Consider the following 21,889-nt stretch of genomic DNA (forward strand, 5'->3'; position numbering starts at 1 on the left):
TCCTCAGCTTCAGCTTGAACTTGCATATGAGTAATTGGTGGTCTGTTCCACAATCAGCCCCCGGCCTAGTTTTCACAGCTGATATTGAGCTTCTCCAGCAGTTCCTTCCACAGATGTAGTCGATCTGATTCCTATGCATACCATCAGGTGAAGTCCATGTTTATAATCTGCGTTTGTGTCTCTTATAAAATGTATTTGCAATGAATAAATAATGTTATAAAATAAAATGTCTTAAAGGTAATAATTTTTAGTTTGATGAATGAATGAAAAACCCATGATTTGAAAACTTTCATTCAAGTAATAAAATAAAATTTAAAAAATATTGACTTACTAGAAAGTCTGAGTCCTAAAATTACTTCATCCTTTTGTAATTCTAAAATTATTTAAAATAAACTTAAATGGAAGGAACATTTTTTATTCTTTTAACAAAAATATTTTTAAACATTGAGAAACTCTCCCTTCTCCATAGATGAATACCAGATGAGCTTTGTTGTTGTTGTTAGGTGCCATCGAGTCAAGTACGACTCGTAGAGACCCTATGAACAAAAAGATCTGAAACCAGTCCTGTCCTGCGTCATCCTCACACTTCCTGACACACAAGAACTCCTTGTCCATTCATCTGGCTGTGGGTGTTCCTCTCTTTTGTCAACCTTCTACTCTGCCCAATATCATATTCCTCTCCAATGAATAGCTCCTCCTAGCAATATGTCCAAAGTACATGAGTCAAAGCCTCATCATCCAGGCCTCCAAAGAGCACTCTGGCTATTCCCTCTCCAAGACGCATATATTTGTTTTCTTGACTGTCCATGGGATATTCAGTGCTCTTCTCCAATACCACAGCTCAAAGGCATCATTTCTTTTTCTGTCATCTATATTCATTGTCCAGGTCTCAGATGCATAGCTAGTAATCAGAAAGACCACTGCTTGAATCAAACGCACCTTATGGGAGGCCTCATATCAGTCAGTGCATATACTCAGAAAAGCTCAAAGAAGTTCTTATTATTTTTCAATAGTTATTGCTTTAAGGAACAATTCTACAAGTTTCACTGAAGTGGTTAAATAGGAATGAAGAGGCTCAAAATAAGGCAGGAGGCTCAACTGTTGTTAGGAGTTCCTGGGTTGATTTGGACTCATAAGACACGACAATAAGGCCTGTTCCTGTACCATCCGCAATATTGTTGCCATTTGAGCCCATTACTTGACTAAGCATGATGTCCTTCAGGAACTGGATGCCTCCTATAAGCAAAACCAAAGTAATGAGACGAAATCTTGCTATCCTTGCTTCTAAACATTGTGGCTGTTATTTCTTCCACGGCATATTTATTTCTTCTTTTTAAAGAACTGTACAACGTATATGCAACAATCTCTGCCAACATTAATTCTTCTCACAACTTGAAATTTCTTGACTACAGCTTTCATGGATGTTGATCTGTGTAAAATGAAATACTTGGAAAGTTAAATTCAGTCTTTTCTCTATCATGTTGCGGCTCATTTGTTAAGCTGTGATGATTTTGTTTTCTTATGCCGAGGTGAGGTGTAATTCACACTCAGGGATGCTGTTCTAGATCTTCACTAGTGCTTCAAATCCTCTTCATTTTCAGTGGGAAAGGTGTATTACCTGCATTTCACAGGTTGTTAATATAATAAGTCCTCCTCCAATCCTGATGGCATATTCTTCATGCAACTGAAGTTCTTGGATTATCTGCTCAATATACGCATCAAATAAACAGGGTAAAAATTTACAACCTTGCAGTAAACCTTTCTGATTTTAAATCATGCTGTTTTGCATTGTTCTATCTGAACAATTGGTTTGTGAGCACAGTGATATTAAATTGGAAATAAAATTAAGTTATCACAGATAATCACTGTTCATTACTATCAAATTGATAAAGCCAAAGTGAACTAACCTTCACAGTCTGAAATGTGCATATCCATTTCCTCCTCTGTCAATATACCTACATCCTCTAAAAGAGCCCCATCAATAGTTCTAAATTCTTTTTCAGAATCATGAGTGACAGAAGTAATCTCCTCATTGATTTCTTTCACTTCAAGTTTTTTTGTGTTAGCTGGCACTCTAGGAACAAACACAAAGCAGCTAAAATTACAACCCAGTCTTATAGACAAAAGAGTTTATCTTCCTTCCATTCAGATTTTGAAAGCAAAGAACATGCTAGTTTTGATATTTATAAAAGCAAGCTCAATAACAGGTTGTTCAATGTATGACTTAACATCCCAATTTTCTATTAATTCAAAAGATTAGAATAATTTTAATTTTTCTAAAGTATCTGCTAGTCTCCCAAAAGAATCCTCTTACTTGGTTTTGGTTTTCAAAGATATATTATTCTTAATATTATTTCATATGTAAAAAGAGATGAAATGGTTAGCTTAATATCCTCTGACAGGAGAGATAAATTAGTATAATTAAGGAAAAGTAATTTTCTTATTAGCAACTCTCTCAGAAGATACTAGATTAACTGGGAAAACAACTATGAGATATGATCTCACCCCAGTAACAATAGCAAAATTGAACAGAGCAGCAAACAGCAAACGCTGGTGAGGTTGTAGAGAAACTGGGAGCACCCTTATCCACTGTTGGTGAGAGTGAGCATAACATGGGAGTGTAAAATGCAACCACTATGGAAGGCAATATGGTGCTTTCTCAAAAAGTTGGAAATAGAAATACCATTTGACCCAGAAATTCCACTACTGGGGATATACCCCAAAGAAACCAGAACTGCCACCCAAGCAGATATATGTACATTCATGTTTACTGCTGCATTTTCACAATAGGAAGGAGATGGCAACAACCCCAGTGCCCATCAACAAACGAATGGATAGAGAAGCTGTGGTATATTGACACAAAGGAATATTATGCTGCACTGAAAAACAAGGAACTCATGAAATATACAAAATGGGTGACCCTGGAGGAAATTATGCTGAGTAAAATATCTCAGTCACAAAAGGACAAATACTGCACAATGTCACTGTTATAAAGCAGGACTGACATGGGGGTTGGGGAGAAACTAAGAAAAGAGGGGATAAATAATGTACACTGTATTTAAACAGATGAAAGAGAGAACTGCTTAAACGTAATATATGATTAGGTATTAGCTGCATGACAACAGCCCAGAATAAGACCTACATAGTAAAGTGGACAGGGTGGGGGGTGGGGGACGAATTGTACAACAATGAATTTTTTTTTTCCCAAAGAGAAAAGTGAACTGGGGGGAAGGGGAGGAAAATGTGCAACAATGAATAAATGGAAATCCATGTTCTCTATAAATTTCATTAAAACCTCAATTTAAAAAAACAAGTGACTAATTGGGAGCAAGCATAATTTGCAATGAACTGTTAGAGCAATTTAGAAAGTGCCCACTTCCCACTCTCCTGATTTAAAGAAATGCTCATTCCTTAAGTTCTTTCCATTAAACCCAAACATCACCAAGCCACACATATTTTACTGAAAAAGAAGATTTAATTGACAACTTACCCTAAGATACTCTGGCAAGGTTCATTGTGATAATTTCTTTCTTCAGCCCCACCTTGAGCTGTTACAGCAACTGAATAGTCATCTTCTGTCTTGCCCTGATTAGAATCAGGTACTGTCTGAGACCTCAAGTAATGATTTTCTAGAGCCTATAATGAAACATTCATAGTATTTAGCATTCATTTCGGGAACCTTTTTTTTCTATATATTTTTATATTATTCATAATGTCTACAGAATTTCTCATTATTTTATTGATATATTAAAAACTGTATCACTATGTAAATATTTTTTGCTGAAGCACTAAGCAAGTCTGTATCTCATCTGCAAAAAGAAACTGTACAACAATCTGGAACAAGAGGTACAGGGCAAAGTGGACTGGGAGGAGGCAGGGTGGGGGAGAGAAGAAAATGGCAACAATGCATGAATTTAAAAAAGGGCAAACTCTCACTGCCTATAAAGTAATCAAAAGCAATTAGCCTTACAAAAATGTTATGTCAATTTCCATTTCAGGCCTCAAAACAATAGTAGTAAGAATATAATGAGGCTTCCATTTTCAATCTCTTTGCTATTATAATGACATTTAAATATTTCAAAATGATCTATCTAATAGGCAACAGTTGACAATACATAGAATATCCAATTGTCTCTTAAAACTGTTAAGTAGGAACCACCTAGAAATGCTTTCAAACTTAAACAACAAATATTAAAGAATCACATAAACAACAATTACTTAAGGACAGGGGAGCTCCAGTGCACTAGTGGTAAGGAAGTCGTATTGCCAACCCCAAGGCAGGCAGTTCCAATCCACCAGCTGCGGTGTGAAAGAAAAATAGTCAACCTCCTCCTTGCAATTCACAAGTCTCTGAAAATCTGCTGGATTGTTAGCTATGAGTTGGTTCTGACTTGACGGCACATAAAGACAATAACAATCACTCTAGGATAACAGCATCAAGTCTCAAAATAACAAAAACCCTCCCAGATCCCACAAATAAATACACACATGCTTTACACTCATCAACACAAAATAATTTATGTTTAATAAAAGTATATTAAAATAGAACTAATTTAGTTACTATTGAATTGAAATTCTCCAAATATTGGGGCAAAATATTACTCTGTCCAACTATTTTGTCTTGTATATTCAGGAAATAACAGGACTTTCTAGGTTTGATTCTCAGCCTCTTCTGGCCACAACGTACAGGAGATGATTCCCTAATTCATATGAAGAGGTATCAGTAATAAAAACCTACTTAACTGTATAGTTTTTCTATGATTCTTGGTGGCATAGTGATAAAGTGTTCAGCTATTAATCAAAAGTTTATGGTTCAAACCCCCCAGCTGTTCCCCAGGAGAATAAAGTGGTAATCTGCTTCTGTCTAGATTACAGGCTAGGAAGCCCTATGGGGTACTTCACTCTGTCTTTAAAGATCAATACGAATCAGAATAGAAGCAATGGGTTTGGTTTTGGGTTTAGTCTTTCTTCAAAATCTGCAACTTAAAAGACAAATTAAATATAAATGTAGGATCATTTTTTAAAACAGGCTACATTATCTTCTTCCTTTTTGTTCCAAACACAAAGTATCCAAATCTCACAGCACTTTCATGTATTTAAGAATTAAAGGAACCAAAAAAAGTTCCAGGTGAAACAGATGATAATCAAGTTTCAGTTACTTCAAAAGACTGCAAACTCTCTGCCACTGACTTGATGCCGACTTACAGTAACCATCCATCAGGCTTCCAAGGTTCTACATTTCAGTGCGAGGGGCTGCGCATCTTTCTCTCTTGAAGCCCTCGGTGCATTTGAGCCACAGAAACCACTTGACTTTTTGCTTAGCAAAGCAACATGCTGAGGCCTAAGGCACCAGAACTCCCTTCCGGTTACTTTATGATTCTTTAATCTATAAGGATGTACCTAATTGTAATGTAAAGAAGACATTTTATTTTGTAATCAAGTGTTCATATACTTACCTTATCAAGGGGATGTTCTGCTTTGTATACAGCAAAGTAGGGTTGTCTTGAAAGCCATAATGATGTAAGGATAGCGGCCGCAGAGGTCTTCACTCGGATTACTGGGCTGTACTCCCAGGGTGACTCGGTGGTACTAGGATCACAGAGCAGTCTTCTCTCAGACCATCTTATCATCCATTCCACCAGCCTTCCTATACTGCCAAATGTGTCAGTGAACTCTAAAGGAGGATCTTTTTGAGGACTAAGGTCTCTGTTTTGAATTACTTTGAAAATATGTCTTTGAGTTTTAATGGAATTGGGAGTCCAAAACACATGGGTTGGCAATCTGCATACTAAAGGTTTCTCTTGATCACCATTTTGCATTCTGTAAAGAGATTTTTGTTTTACACCAAACAATCCGCTTTTTGTTTCATTTTTATTGACTTCATTCAACGGGTTCTCTACAAAAGGTCTTACGTCTTGAGTAAGCACTACAGAAGCAGAAAGTGCCTGGTTTTCCACATGAGCGTCACTCTCTTTGTTGAAAGAGGAGTTTTCAGATTCACGTGACTCAGGAGCAATAAGAAAGCAAGAGCCAGCTCGGAACACATTCTGGCTTGTGTTTTTGCCCTGACGTCGTTTTAAAGTTGTATGCACATCAAAAACTAAAGAATTAAGTTCATGTTCTCTGAGATGTGAAGAAAAACTGGTTAGAAATGGAATACCAGGATGGCCTGAGATAAGTAGGTCCTTTTCAAGAACATAACTCAAGAAGAGTTCAAGGAACTTAATATATTCATCATCATCACGTTCAAATTCCCAAACACCTATTACAGGAACTGCATTTTGTGATGACTTTTCAGGTTCTTCTTTTCTTTCTGAGTTTTCTTTCTGATCATCTGCTTTCTGTTTTACAATGGGCTTACCAACAGATGTTAATTCCATATGATGTGGTATGTTTCTACAGCAGGAAAAAGAAAAAAATATTTCATTACTAAAATTCTTTCTTGAATGGCATAATATTTACTTCAGTGATTGAGACAACTACCTTTTATTGTACCTCAATTATCTGTTAAATGAGTGGCTGGGGCTGTATAATTGGTAAAGATAACTGATGTCACAAAGCTGTATACCTGAAAAAAGATGAACTGGAAAATGTTGTGATGTTGTGTTGTGCTCCTCCCCCCCTTTGCCTTGTTGCCTGAGGATAGAACTGGCAGACAGGAAGCCACCAGCACCGAAGACATGATGTCGAGGGGGCCAGAGCCCTCTCCCTTTGCCTCTGTATATAACAGGGACCAGGACCACCCACCCAGCCCCAGCCAAGAAAAGAAGGAATGTTGTACTATTTTTTAAAAAGTTCTCTTTTTGCAACACCAACTAATCCTGCTCATGTACAACTGAAATTACTTAATGGGATTTGGCTCCTTGGTTTGAGTTTATTGTCACAGTTCATGAGATATCCATTAATTGACCTAGTATAACTTTTAATGCCTTGGCTCCACGGTCAACACTTTTGGCACCGGCAGCCAGGAAATCAAAAAACGTATTGCCATGGGAAAGTCTGCTATTAGGGACCTCTCTAAAGTACTCAAAAGCAACGGTGTCTCTCTGGAGACTAAGGTGCACCTGATACAGGCCATGGTCTTTGCAATCACTTGTTATGCATCAGAGAGTTGGACAATGACTATGGAAGACAGAAGGAGAATTGATGCCTTTGAGCTGTGGTGCTGGAGAAGAGTATTCAATGTACCATGGACTGCCAAGAAAACAAACAGATTCATCCTGGAGAGGGTTAAACCAGGCTACTCCTTGGAGACAAGGATTCTGGGGCTTCGTCTGACTTACTTTGGACATGTTTTAAGGAGAGACAGGTCCTTGGAGAGGGATATCATGCTTGGCAAAAGTGGAGGGACAGCGCAGGAGGGGTAGACCCTCTATGAGGTGGATTGATTCAGTGACTGGGGTAATCGGGATGGGTGTGTCAGAGGCAGTGCGGTTGGCACAGGATAGAGCAGGGTTTAGGGCTGTTGTACATAGGGTCGCTATGAGTTGCAAACGACTCGACGGCACATAACAACAACAACAACTTTTAATGCGTTTGTTCTCCTAGGTCATTGCTTAGTGCTGAGAGTTTAAAAATCTTGTGAGTGACCATTAAAGGTACGATAATTGGTCTCAATTAACCAAGAGAAGCAGAGGAATATAAGGACAATTGGGAAAAGGAGGAGAAAACAGAATGTAGCCCTAACTGCCTCAAAAAACAACTTCATCTTTCGCTGTGAGACCAGACCAGAAATGGATGGTGCCTAGCTACAACAATTCTGAAAGAAGATTCTATGGAGAAAAAAAAGCCAAAACAAACCAAAACTTGATAAAAAGGGGAGAATTAAAAACATAATTTCAAACTCTCACAAACTGCAGACTTTCTGGAGCCACTGAGGCTGAATGAACCCCAAAACCACTGTCCTGGTATAATCTTTAAAAATAATGTACTTTTCATATCAGTATTCTTCATACCAAACAATGTTGGTTGTTGTTGTTATGTGCCGTCGAGTCGCCTGCGACTCATAGCGACCCTAAACTCCGCTCTGTCCTGTGCCAATCGCACTGTCTCTGACACTCCCATCCCAATTATCCCAGTCACTGAATCAATCCACTTCATATAGGGCCTTCCTCTCCTGTGCTGTCCCTCCACCCTCCCAAGCATGATGTCCCTCTCTAAGGACCGGTTTCTCCTCACAACATGTCCAAAGTATGTTAGACAGAGCCTCAGAATCCTTGCCTCCAAGGAGCCACCCGGTTTAACCCTTTCCAGGACAAACAATAGGTTAATAAAGAATATCTGCCTTGAACACTGTGTTCTTTTAAAGATCTATGTGTCAAACTGACAACATCAACACAGAAGGTTAGATAAGATGCTTACGCAGCAGTGAGTTTTTGTTAGTAGTGGAAGAATAATTTGGTACAGTGAGAATGGATACATAACCTGAAAAGTGTTATCACTGTCAATGAATTATCTACGTAGAAAGTGGTGAATCAGTGTTTTCCTGTCTCTATTCTCAAAGAAAATAAAGCAATTTTTTACTCATGAGAAATATAAATTATATTGTAATTCTAGAATTATAAGGAAATAAATAGTAGTAAGGGATTTAGATGATAAGCAAGAATTACTCAATAATTTATGGGCAAGTTTCAAAAACAAAATCCCTAAAAAAAAATCAATAAACTATTAATCCCAAACTAGACATATTTGTTTTTGTTAGGTGCTACTGAGTCACTTAAGACTCATAATAACCCTATGAGCAACAGATCTGAACCCTATCCTATCCTGTGCCATTCTCATTATCTCTGGTAGACCTGAGTCCACTGAAGTAGTTACTGTGTCAGTTCATCTTGTCCAGAGACTTCCTCTGTTTCAATGACCCTCCACTGAGAGATTTTCAGTACTGTTTAGATATAAATAGGAAGGTTATTTATATTTAAATAGTACTAAAAGCACCTCAGTGTTATCTAGAATGTACCTATTTATTTTATTTCATTAGATAGCAAAATTATTTGCTATCTTAATATTTTTTTCCCAATAATACTTTTAAAAACAATTCCAGACATACAATCTCATTGCCCTCAATACAGATTATACTTCACCATAATGAAAACAAAAGTCCTCCTAACTGGACCAATAAACATCATATTAAAAAGAGAAAAGATTTAAGTTGCCAAGGATTTTATATTTCATTTGGATTCACAATCAATGTTCATGGAAAACACCAAAAAATTTAAAAAAAATATTTTAATGGGCAAATCTGTTTCTAAGAACCTCTTTTAAAGTGTTGAAAAGCAAGAATGCACTTTAAGTACTGTTATGCCTCACCTAGCTTTGGTATCTTTGCTTCAAATACTTGTGAAAATTGAAAAAGAATAAGAAATATCAAAGAAATACTGATGGCTTTGAATTGTGGTGGTGGAAACTGACCACAAGATGCCAAAAGAACAAACAAACCTGTCTTGGAGAAAGTGCAGCCAGAGTGCTTTTTAGAGGTCAGGTTGGTGAAACCTCCTCTCACATACTTTGGGCATTTTATGAGAAAAGGCCAGACCCAAGGGGACTCATACTTGCTAGAGAGTTAGCCAAAACAAAGGGAAGATCCTCAATAAGATAGTTTAGCACAGTGACCGCCACAATGGGTATAAGTACAGCACAGACTGTGAGGATATCAAAGGATTGAGCAGATTTTCTGTTTGTTTTTTACACAGTTTTCGCTAAATTGAAGCCAACACAAAATATTCTTATGAATATACTGAATGTCAATGACTTGATTCTGCCTCGTAATAGCCCACCAAGGTAAAAATCTTAATGAGGGAGACTTCCTACCTTTCTTCAACAGAGCAATTGATTTTGAAACATTGACCTTTGTGTTACTAACCCACCATGTAATAGACTATGCCACCAATGTTCCCTTTCAATGCTATAAAGAGTACCATTTATCATTCATATTACTAATAGTACAGTCAATGAAGATTGTTGGAAAAGAAAAGGAAATGGGCTCAGTGGTTGTATAAAAATATTTTTAAACCTTTTTCCTCCAACGGGAATGAATTCCAGCTACTATATATGAATTCCAGTCAATTCTATACCTTGGACAGATAAGTATCCTGTTTTTTTCTTCCACCGACAAAGCTTCAGACAAAGTATCTGCTGTATCTGCATCACTGCGAACCAGAGAACTCCCCACTTCTGAGAGTGTACTCCTGCTCAGACTAGTCCCCAGGGAAAATGTGTCAAAAACTGGAGCATCATCTGGTTTGTCTTCTTCAACTGGTTCCCATATATTTGTCTCAAAAGAACCTATATTTCTGCACACACGCTTTAGTGCTTTTACCCTCACTTTATGGATAGAATGCATCGTAACAGACATCATTTCTTCAGTCTGGGGACCTAAAAAGAAAAGAAAAAAAAGTTTTCTAGTTCATTAGATTGTTTAAATATAAGACATATAGGAATACAACTCTAATTCCTACGTGACAGGAAATTGATAAATGAAGCTGATTTTAGCCTTCAGATCATGGTTTGCCACAAGGCTTTGAACGGACTCATTAAATTATTTCTTACACAAGTAAAAGCTGGATTAATAAAAAGAAAAACCAAAGAACTATTGAATTACAGTTTCACAAGATCCCCAGGTGATCTTTATGCAGATACAAGATCTTGTTAAGATACAGATTCTGATTCAATACTTCTAGGGCAGAAATGTAAATTCTTAAGAGACAGTTGAACTGGAAAGATCTGGTTCAATGCCGTACTCTATAATTTCATTAAAAACTCTACTGCTGTCAAGACTAACATGACTCACAGCTGACTCTCCAGCAGGTATTCAAGAGGCTGTAAACTGCACGGGAGGGAGACTGCCCAGCTCTCTCCAGAAGAAGCCCTGATGGATTTGAATTGCAAAAGAGATGCTACATTTCGGTTAGAGGTACAACTCCTTACAGACTAAAATATCAGAACTCCTTTTCCTATTTAATAGAAAATTAATATTTTAGGGAAGTGTGGAATTTATCTTTCAATAAAGAGATGTACAGTTGGTGTCAGAAGCGGGGTTGAATGCAATGGCTCCAGACTCATGGAAATGTGTGATTTTGTAAGAAGTTAGGGTTTGAGGAGTGCAATTAAAATGGCTACTTTTGATGTTACTAAAATGGAAAAAAAGCAGCTTTTGGCCTGAGACAAGGGTATATGCCTCAGGTCATATGCACATGTGTGGGTAAAATGGCCTATGGATGGAGAACGACACTGAAATTCTAAATTCTTTGAAAGGGTTGTATGATAAGGGTTTTGTTTATTTAACTTTGTGAATATTGCTGCTTCTGTTTTTTTTTTGTTCACACTATAATATTAGGATGTAATTCAAGTTTTTGCCGATGTAATATTAAGATGTATGAAATAAATGACCATCAGATTTATAAATCTTGAAAATATATAATCAGCCCTGATGGTAATGCTGATCAGATATTCAGAAAGGGGAAATTTTGCTCTGGAGAAATGCTTGTTGAAAGCAATAGAATTAGAGGACACAGGGCTCAGCCTGGGGAAGGATTAAGCCCCATCCAGTACTCAGAGGATATCTGCAATGAATGAATCTTCCTTAGGCTTTTGGGTACATGTGCAAGAAAGAGAGAGACTCTGATTTTTTAAAACTGGAAAAAAATTTGGCTTCTGAGGCAAGTGAAAGTTGGTACCCATTCAGAGCCCCTTTCTAGGACTTTAACTTACAGGGAGCTGGCAAGTGTTCACTCATGGTGAACACCTATATCCATAGGAGTGGAATTAAGAGCATGTGGCAATAAAGAGACAGGCTAAGTGTGACATGTTCCATCAGCACTGTGAACCTAGCATGAACATCGATAAGTACAAAATGGTTGGAGGCTTTGAGAAATAGAGAGTCATGTGGACCTCCATCCTATAGACTTGGCCCCATGTGGGGGCTAAGGCTGAGCGAAGGGACCAGGCAGTCTGGAATACAATAAGTGTAAGCTCTTGAGTCCACTTGTACCTAGCCTCAGATGGCTTGAGATGAGGTGACTTGAACCCAAGAAGATGTTTCCATGCTGCGAGTTAGTGTTGACTGCTGCAACCAGATGGTTTGTTCTTGACTGGACTTTGCTTATGGATGCCGATGCTAAAAGTTCTAACCCGAACAGAATCTTTTTCAGAGAGAGGGATATACTTGTTTCCTCAGAGTACTGGTTTGAAAGGAATGGGCAAATCAGCAACCGGCCATCTAAAATGACGGAGCTTAAAAAAATAAGGAATGAAGTTGCTGATCATACATTTTCACAAACATGGCTGTATTATTTAAGGAATATGTTAACTTTTCATATATGAATGTTAATGGCTAGAAAAGCCAGAAGGTAGCCTATGGAGTTTATCTTCTAATATGACTTTTCCTAGCCATTACTTGACTTTGCTATGTAAATGGATGTGAATATGGGAATGGCAAAGGACTGGCCAGTCTCAAGAATCTACAAAGGGATTGGCTAGTTTCACCACTGAATTGAGCAAGACAGCAGGAGAGGCAGATGGATTTTCTGGTGCCACTGAACAAGAGGAAGCAAGAGAATGTAGATGCCCTTCTTGCTCCAACTACACCTATAGCAACAACACCTATGGCTGAACTGGAGACTTCACATGAGATGGGACCTTGGAGGTGACGGGGAGCCAATATTGGCAGGATTGAGAACTCTGTTGTACAAAAGGGGGTGAGAAGCCAATATTAGTAGGACTGAGAACTTGAGAACACTTACCAAAAGCCTTGAGGCTCCAGGATGAGGTGCCTGCATGCACATTTCAGGAGCTGTTTGTATCCTGTTATTAATCTATAATATAACCTTTTGACTTCCTAATATGGTTCTTTGTGGTATGTGAACTATCTCATTGTATATGGACCCAGCACACCAGTAAGACTGGTGTTAAGATGAGTAGAAAGAGGTACAAAAGCATGGAGGTTATAGGTTATGTCTGACTTCATGGGAAATGGTTTTGTTTTACTGAAGCTGTGGACAGGGACAGTTCCCCTTTGTGAAGTTGATAAAGGTCAAATATGGTCATCCCTGCATGGCCCTTACTCATTTTTACAGGGAAAACTGTGAAGGGGTGAAGTGATTCAATTAAAGAACTGAGAAATGAAGAAATTAAGACCACATTATAAAACTATGTCCTGGAAAAGGAAAAAATCAGAACAATTATAAAAGAATGACTTATTTTGCCATTAAAAATATTCAATTCATGCAAAAGAAGCTTTAAGAGAATAGAGGAAACAATTACATGAGACACATTAAAAACAAATGACAGAAAGATATAAACTCAACTAAATCACCTTAATATTAAATGTGGCTGGATTAAAGAATCCAATCAAAAATAGAGATGACAGACTGGATAAGAAATTGAGACTTAACTTTGCTGTTATAGAGGATGCACTTTAGATTAAAAGTATAACAAATAAGCTGAAAGAAAATGGACAGGAAAATATAAACTATTCAAATAGCAGCAACTAAACAAAAAACCTTCAGTAACTGACTAATTGATATTTGAAAAATTGTATATTTTTATATACCTTTCACGACACTGTGTCTGAGTCTCTGTTGAAGAGAATGGTATTTTTCTCTTAAAGGAACCCTTATGTCCTCAGGACTGGGAAATGCTTTCACAAAAATTTCTGCTACCTTCAGAAAAATTTAAAAATGAGTTTTTAGAGGAACATCATTCTTAAATGAAGTAAAATTATAATCCCTGGTTCTGATTTTGTTTGCTCTCACTTACCTTTCTGATTGGTGGCAGTTCTCCAATGAGACTTAAAATTATATCCTGAATAAGTTCTTCAATATTCAAAAATCGAGAGAAAGGCAGCATTCTATAAGCCCATTCCACGGCATTAAGACAGTGCTCAATCAAACAAGAATCAAACTCTACTTCAAAGTCCTAAATGGGTATTTTAAAAAACATTATTTCCTTTTCAATTAAACTGAACTGACTGGAACAGCATTCAAAAAGCAAGCTTCTGAATTATAAAATCTATTAAGCAATAATTTTCCAAGTATCATTTCATTTTTTCTAATTCTTTTGTAGGTAAATACCTTTGTCCCCCCCACATTTTCTCTTGCTTTCTGATATTGCCTGCAACAATAGGATAACTTTTCACGGATATGCAGCATCCAACACAAAGCACAAAGTTCTCTGAAGCAACCTAAATCAGGTACACAAATATGAAATAATTTACATCAGCATTACATTAGTAATACCCCACTTAGCCAATTTCTTAATTTCAACAATAAAAGAAACAAATATTCACAGCAAACACTTCATGTAAAAGTCATGGATATCCTTCCAAAATTTCATGCATGATTTTAACTCACTCTATCAATGATTTAATTGTTTTACAATTTCATAATGCACTATGTATATTTTTCAAAGTCAAAACATTTAAACATATTTAATATTGCTCTAATAGGTAGTTAACTTACTTGGTAAATCACTCACTGACAGTTACTTATGTTTGTAATTTTTGTTAAAATGATTAGCTACATTAATTAGGATTTTTTAATACTAAAAGCACTACAAACACACAAATATAAATAAAAATCATACCATAAAAGCTGAACATGGAAATTCCATATGAACCAGCTATAATCCACTGCTATAATCCCAAGAAAATTAAAACTGGGACACAAATGGAGATTTGCACACTTATGTTCACAGCAGCGTTATTCACCATCTCAAGAACAAGGTAACAGCCAAAATGTCCAAACACAACTGAATGAGCTGAAAAATTGTGGTACATTCATACGATGGAATAAAACTTAGTACTCAGAAGTAACAATTTTAAAAACTACAACATAACTTGGGAGAAACTAGAGAGCATTATGCTGAGTAAACGCAGTCTCATAAGAACAAATACTGTGTAAGACCATTTATGCAGAAATAGAGAACAAGCAAAACACGCATGAAGATCCAAGGATGGGGAAGCAGAAGAGTGAAGATGAGTAGGGGGGAAATTATATGGTCACACAATTTAGTGAGTAAAGGAAATGGGAAAGATCCGGTGGGGATCTGGAAAGACAGGGTAATAGGGGGGTGCTTAATTCAATGGTGATTAATTTCATAAAACATAATGATTGAGATTATTGTATTAACTACAAAGTGAATGAAGTATAGTGTGAAACACAATGTATGCAAACTCTGTAAGCAAACCAATATAAATTTTTTAATCCATTGTTCATAGAGTCTCTATGAGTCATCATCAACTCAACACGAAAAAACCAAACCAACAAACAAAATCACACTATAGAAACTATTTAGGAATTCCATTTTTTTTTTTTACATTATATATCTTGCATACCTTGCTATAGTGGTAATATACAGGCTGTCCTTGGCTTATCAACATTTGATTTATGCACAACTATGGGTTCTAAGAAACTTCCAAATCAAAACCAAATAGTCATCAAGTAGTTTCTAACTCATGGAGATCCTCCACGATGGTTCCAAATCTTTCTAAGATGATACTAATTTTCTACCACATAGTGGTGTCTTCAAACAACTGCACTTTTGGTTAAAAGACCGACTCATCTGTCAGTATGCGACCACAGCTCCTGAACCAACCTCAGTAAAGCTGGAGTGGTTTATAATAACAAATCGCACTACTTTACCACTCAGGATCAAAACATTATTATCATCACTGTATTATCATGTTAAACATGTCTTATCGTATCTGAAAGTGTTTATTTAATCTTTTTATGAAGAGACAGGTACACTTACACCAAGACAGACATTTGATCATGAACTATATCTAACTATTCCAACTTAGAAAATTTGATGTAAAGACAGAAAATTCATTCGTTATTGCAGAAATGACTAGAAACATATTATTTATAATATACATAAATTTCAACAAAAATATATTTATTGTTGTTAGTACTGTCGAGTTGGAACCGACCCATAGCTGACCCTTCTGCAAGTTTTCAGAGGTAGTTAATCATAAGGGAGGAGGCTGTCTATCCTTCTCCCATGAAGCAGCTGGTGGATTCAAGTCATGTACCTTTGAGATTGCAGCATAGATTCTACCCACTAGGCCACCAGAGCTCCAAAATTATTTTAACTGGAATTTTTGTGAGTTTAACTCATTGCTTAGAAATCCAGATTTTCAATAAATAAATGGTACATGACTCGACAGTGTGGAAATTATTTTTTTTTAATTCTTTATTTTTATTATTTTTTGTGTCAAATCGGATCTGACTGGTACAGGAGATTGCCCCTCCTTCTCCAGCAGATCATGTGGAGGAATCGAACCATGTATCTCTGGGATTGAAGTGCAGCTTCTTGCCACTAGGCCACCAGAGCTACCAAGTGTGGAAATTATGAAACTATTTCATTAATAGCACACACTAGCAAAATCCTGCTGAAGATCATCCAGAAAAGACTGAAACAGTACACTGACAGAGAACTGCCAGAAGTTCAAGCTGGGTTTAGAAGAGGTTGTGGCACTAGAGTCATTATTGCCAATGTCAGATGGATCTTGGCAGAAAGAGTACCAGAGGAATGTCTATCTGCGTTTCATTGACTATGCAAAGGCACTGGATTGTGTAGATCACAACAAATTGTGGCCAATCTTGAGGAAAATGGGAATCCCAAGCACTTGATTGTGTTTATGCTGAAACCTATACTTGGACCAGGAAGCAGTCCTCAGAACAGAGCAGGGAAACACTGTTGTTGTTGTTATGTGCCGTCAAGTCGTTTGCGACTCATAGCGCACAACAGCCCTAAACCCTGCTCTATCCGGTGCCAATCGCATGGCCTCTGACACACCCATCGCGATTACCCCAGTCACCGAATCAATCCATCTCACAGAGGGTCTTCCACTCTTGCGCCGTCCCTCCACCTTCCCAAGCATGATGTCCCTCTCCAAGGACCTGTCCCTCCTTGCAACATGCCCAAAGTATGTCAGACGAAGCCCCAGAATCCTTGCCTCCAAGGAGCAGCTTGGTTTAACCCTCTCCAGGATGAATCTGGTTGTTTTCTTGGCAGTCCATGGTACATTCAATACTATTCTCCAGCACCACAGCTCAAAGGCATCAATTCTCTTTCTGTCCTCCCTAGTCATTATCCAATTCTCTGATGCATAACAAGTGATTGTAAAGATCATGGCTTGTATCAGGCGCACCTTAGTCTTCAGAGACACACTGTTGCTCTTGAGTACTTTAGAGAGGTCCCTAACATCAGACTTTCCCATGGCAATACGTTTTTTTATTTCCTGGCTGCTGGTGCCGAGAGTGTTGACCGTTACATAGTTCAAAATCAGGAAAGGAGTGTGTCAGGGATGCATCCTCCCTCCATACCTTTTCAATCTGTATGCAGAAGAGATCATTTGGGAAACAGGGTTTTATGAGGAGGATTGTGGCATTACGAATGGAGGTAAGGTCAACAACATACATTATGCAGATGACACAACCTTGCTTTACTGAAACTAAAGAGGACCTGAAGCGCCTGCTGCATAAGGTCAAGGACTGTAGTCTTCAATATAGGTTGAAGCTTAATATCAAGAAGACAAAGATTCTCACCACTTGGACAATCGGCAGCACCATAATAGACAGAGAAGAGACTGAGGTTGTTAACAATTACAGTTTGCTTGGTTCCACAATCAACACTCTTTTTTTTTTTTTTAGTAAAAGGCGAAAGATTTATTTGATCTACAATCAACACTCTTAACACCAGCAGTCAAGAAATAAAAAGACGAATTGCATTGGGAAAATCTGCTGTTGAGGACCTCTCTATAGTGCTGAAAAGCAACAATATAAGTCTGGAGACTAAGGTGCACCTAATCCAAGTCATGGTCTTAGCAATTACTTGCTATACATCATAGAGCTGGACAATGACTAAAGATGACAGAAGAAGAATTGATGTCCTTGAATTGTGGTGCTGGAGAAGAGACTTGAACATACCATGGACTGCCAAGAAAACAAATGGTTCTGTCTTGGAGAGGGGGAAACAAAGTTGATCCTTGGAGGCTAGGATTTTGAATCCTCGTCTTACATCCTTTGGGCATGTGGCCAAGAGAGACCAGTCCTTGGGGAAGGATATCATGTTTGGAAAAGTAGATGAACAGTGCACGAGAGGAAGACCCTGGTTGAGATGGATTGATATGGTGACTGAGGTAATGGGAGTTGGTGTATCAGAATTACTAAGACTGGCTCAGGACAGGGCAGGACTCAGAGCTGCTGTATATAGGGTCGCAGGTGACTCAACGGCACATAAAAACAACAACAAAATACTTCCAAATAACAAGTGATTGGCTCTTTCTTTTGCTAGGGTGAGTAAAAGTGTATAAAACCAAGCTCCTGACAGCTAAGAAACACTATAAAAACACTGTACTGCCAAGACAACTTGAAAAATTGTCCATGTGAGCCCCAGGTTGAAAATTCTTTTCCATTGGTACTAAAGATGAGGGTGTTACAAAGCAATATTTTAGTAAAAGTATGGAAAGAAGAAATAACAAGGCTGAATATAAACATGACTTAAAAGATTAAAACTTAAGGGAAAAAAAGTAGGGAATCTTTGTTCTCATCCCAGGAGCACTGCACTCTGAAGGCAGAACAATCTAGGTTGCTGCATGGCTACCCGACTCAGGTCCTAGCTCTGGACTCAGTGAATCTATTGCTACATGAAAGTCAAGTACCTGGATGATTGCGGATCCTTGTCTGTATTTTGAGAGATGGGATGGATATTTGGAAAATGCAGCCTAGCATGGCAAACAGGGCTCAGGCCCATCTCTCTCTGATGACTACATCCTGGGGCCACTCAAGAGAAGGGAATCTGGAATTAGCACCAAATACTTCATGGAAGAGTGCTTGGGAGGGTGATTAATTACCTTCCCTCTAACAAAATTATTAATTGCAGGAGAAAGAAGAAAAAATAGAATGATACTTAAATTTTACTTCTTTTAAATATGATGAACAGATAAAAAGGATCTAAACCAAGAACAGGCAATTTATAGGAGAAAATAAAAGTTGTGAGTGAAAATGTTCAATATTAACTAATTAGTAATCATACACATCAGAATAAAATAACCATTTCAAGAATTAATTTTTCCCCACCAGAAGAGAAATGCAACCTCCCAAGTGAAAGCTTTGGGACAACAGCACCAACAATGGCTGAACATGAGAATTGATTTGAGATGGTACTCTGGGGTGAGGGGAACCAATATTGGCAGAACTAATAACTTTGTCAGACAACTGAGGGAAGGAAGTCAATACTGGCAGGACTGAGAACTTCAGAACACTGATAGGCTTGAAGCTAAGTTGCCTGCGTGAACACTTGGGAGCTATCTTGACTGTATTCTGTTATTAATCTAAATGATAACATTTTGACTTTCAAAATATGGTTCTATCTGGTCTGTGAGCTATCACATCAGAGTCTGGACTCAGCCAAACAGTAAGCTTGGTGTTGAAATGAGCAGAAAGAGGAATGGGAGTGTGGAGGATGTGTCTGACCTCATGGGAATTGGTTTTGTGTTACTGATGCTGTGGGGAGGGATAGCTTCCTCCTGTGAAGTTAGTAAAGGTCCGATACGGCATTCCCTACATGGCCCTTGTTATTTTCACACTGAATCGAAATTTACTCAATTTTAGCCTGGTGGAACAGCAAGGCTGACATTCAAGGGACTGGGAACACACCTGAGTTGTCCTGACTGAAGAACTATATCTTGTTGACTTCCCTACTAAACTCTCTGAGTATGGTGGCGGTGGTGGCGGGGGGAAATGTTCTATAACAGGCATAACCATTGACCTAGCAAGCCCACTTTTGAGAGTCTATCCATAAAGAAAATATTACAAAATCTGCAACAGAAATACACAGAAGTAACTCTGTACAACAGAAATAAATGATAACATGTACGCTAACAAAAGCCATCAAAATGAACAGATATTGAAATGTTTATAAAATCAAAGAAAGCTTAGTATGATATATTAAATTAGAAAAGCAGGTAATAAAATCATTAGTCAACACTGACAGATTGAAATCCTATCCACTTACAGTGTTGGATGGCACATCCTAAGCAAAGGAAAATTAACAAGAAAAGGCATTCTGGAGCGCTAAAATTTCAGTTATACGATGATAAAGTCACAGTTGTCACAATTAAAACAAAAGAAAACACCCATTTAATCCTACTTTCAAGTCACATATAATTTCAACCCACACATAAATTTAATTCAAGAAATACCCCTAAAGAAACCATCACTGCCACCCAGGCCAATATACACACACCCATGTTTACTATGGCTTTGTTCACAATAGCAAAGAGTTGGAAACAACCTAAGTGCCCATCAACAAAGTAATGGATAGAGAAGCTCTGGTATATTCACACAATGGATTACACTGCATTAAAAAACAAGAAACTCATGCAATATTATTCAAACATTATGCTGAGTGAAATATCTCAGTCACAAAATGACAAATACTGCATAGTGTCACTGTTGTAGAACAGGACTGACATCAAGGGGGGTAAGACTGAGAAAAATTGGATAAATTATGTATACTGCATTGAAACAGAGGAGGGAGAGAACAGCTTAAAAGCGATATATGATTGGGTATTACAGTTATGACAAGAGTCCAGAATGAAGGTTGCATAGTGAAGTGTACTCGGGGCTGGGCAGGGAGATTGTACACCAAAGAAGGAATTTTTCTTTTACTTTTCAAAGAGAAGAGCGAACTGGGGAGGAGGGGTGGGCAGGGAGAAAAATGGAACAATGAATGAATGGAAATCCAAAATCTCTGTAAATGTTCATTAAAATTAATAAAATAAAAAATTTTTAAAAATACATGGCTGCTAAAAAACATCCATCTGATTGTAAACACAAAGTATCACAGAACATGCTATACTCTGAAGAGTCACTATCATTTTTAAACTTGCCCTAATCAAAGGCAAAATCCGCGATAATGCCTCTGTCGGCCTAATTCTCAAGCATGCAGTTGATTTCAACACAAACCTATTGCTTTACAAGAAGCTTCATCGAGCTTTTGGTCTCCAGCTGCTCCAGGTCTGAAGAATGCTACCCCGCCTCTACAGTAATCCAGTAATGACTCAGGGAAAGGACTCAAGGAAGGAAGGGACCCTCTCATTCGAATCTGAAAGCAAAGAATGACAAGGTATGCATAATTAGCAAAAGCACCAATTAAAGTTTTAAAGAAACTATAAAGCAACGGACAAGGTAAGTATGAGAAAACATCTTGAAGGGAAGCACAGCAGGATTTCAGTGTGTAGAAGAGAAATAGTTTGACCATCAACTCTCTGTTCAGAAACTTAAGACAAATTTAATACAGGAAGTTTACTAGGTTGGTTTTTGGGGTTTTATTGAATAAATTTTTATTTTATACTTGTTTTCTTACAAAGTTTGTATACAATGTTTTTCACTAGGCTTTTATCTCCAAAGAGAGAAGAGGTTCAAACCAAATAATTTACAATTCTTATCATTCAGATTTACCTGCTTAAAAAGTAATTGACGCCATTCATCCCTGACTTCTCCCCACAGGCAAAACAAGGAAAATATTTTCAGATATTTAGATAGATCTCTTTCAAAATCAAACTATATGCAGAATTTAAAAACAAATAAAAAACCCTTACATGTAACTTTTTTTAAAAGTAACCTATAAATGACAGAAATAGAAAATGACCACTTGACAAAGATTAACAAAAAGATTCTCAGGGAGGATCATAAAAAAATGTTAACCTACTGAAAAACAAGGAACTCATGCAATATTATTCAAAATGGGTGAACCTGGAGGACATTATGCTGAGTGAGGTATCTCAGCCACAAAGGGACAAATGCTATATGGTGCCACTGTTGTAGAATGAGGCTGGCATTGGGGTGGGGGTAAGACTGAGAAAAACTGGATGAAATATGTTTAC

The 21,889-nt window shown here is 37.6% G+C and overlaps 1 protein-coding gene across 1 annotated transcript in view; it reads right to left on the reverse strand.

Annotated features, from left to right (window-relative positions):
• Nucleotides 1-21,889, reverse strand: part of LOC102844216 (chromosome unknown open reading frame, human C5orf42) — a 130,937-nt gene that overhangs the window by 52,771 nt on the left and 56,277 nt on the right. Inside the window, exons 20-27 of the mRNA XM_006889576.1 lie at nt 20,970-21,108; nt 14,070-14,179; nt 13,756-13,914; nt 13,550-13,658; nt 10,074-10,374; nt 5,457-6,396; nt 3,491-3,636; nt 1,908-2,074 (exon numbers count right to left, since the gene is read on the reverse strand). Coding sequence (XP_006889638.1) covers nt 1,908-2,074; nt 3,491-3,636; nt 5,457-6,396; nt 10,074-10,374; nt 13,550-13,658; nt 13,756-13,914; nt 14,070-14,179; nt 20,970-21,108 — 2,071 coding nt within the window. The remainder of the gene's footprint in view (nt 1-1,907; nt 2,075-3,490; nt 3,637-5,456; nt 6,397-10,073; nt 10,375-13,549; nt 13,659-13,755; nt 13,915-14,069; nt 14,180-20,969; nt 21,109-21,889) is intronic.

Source organism: Elephantulus edwardii, unplaced genomic scaffold, assembly GCF_000299155.1.
Source record: "Elephantulus edwardii isolate Elephantulus edwardi_28Jun2011 unplaced genomic scaffold, EleEdw1.0 scaffold00079, whole genome shotgun sequence".
Classification (NCBI taxonomy): Eukaryota; Metazoa; Chordata; class Mammalia; order Macroscelidea; family Macroscelididae; genus Elephantulus; species Elephantulus edwardii.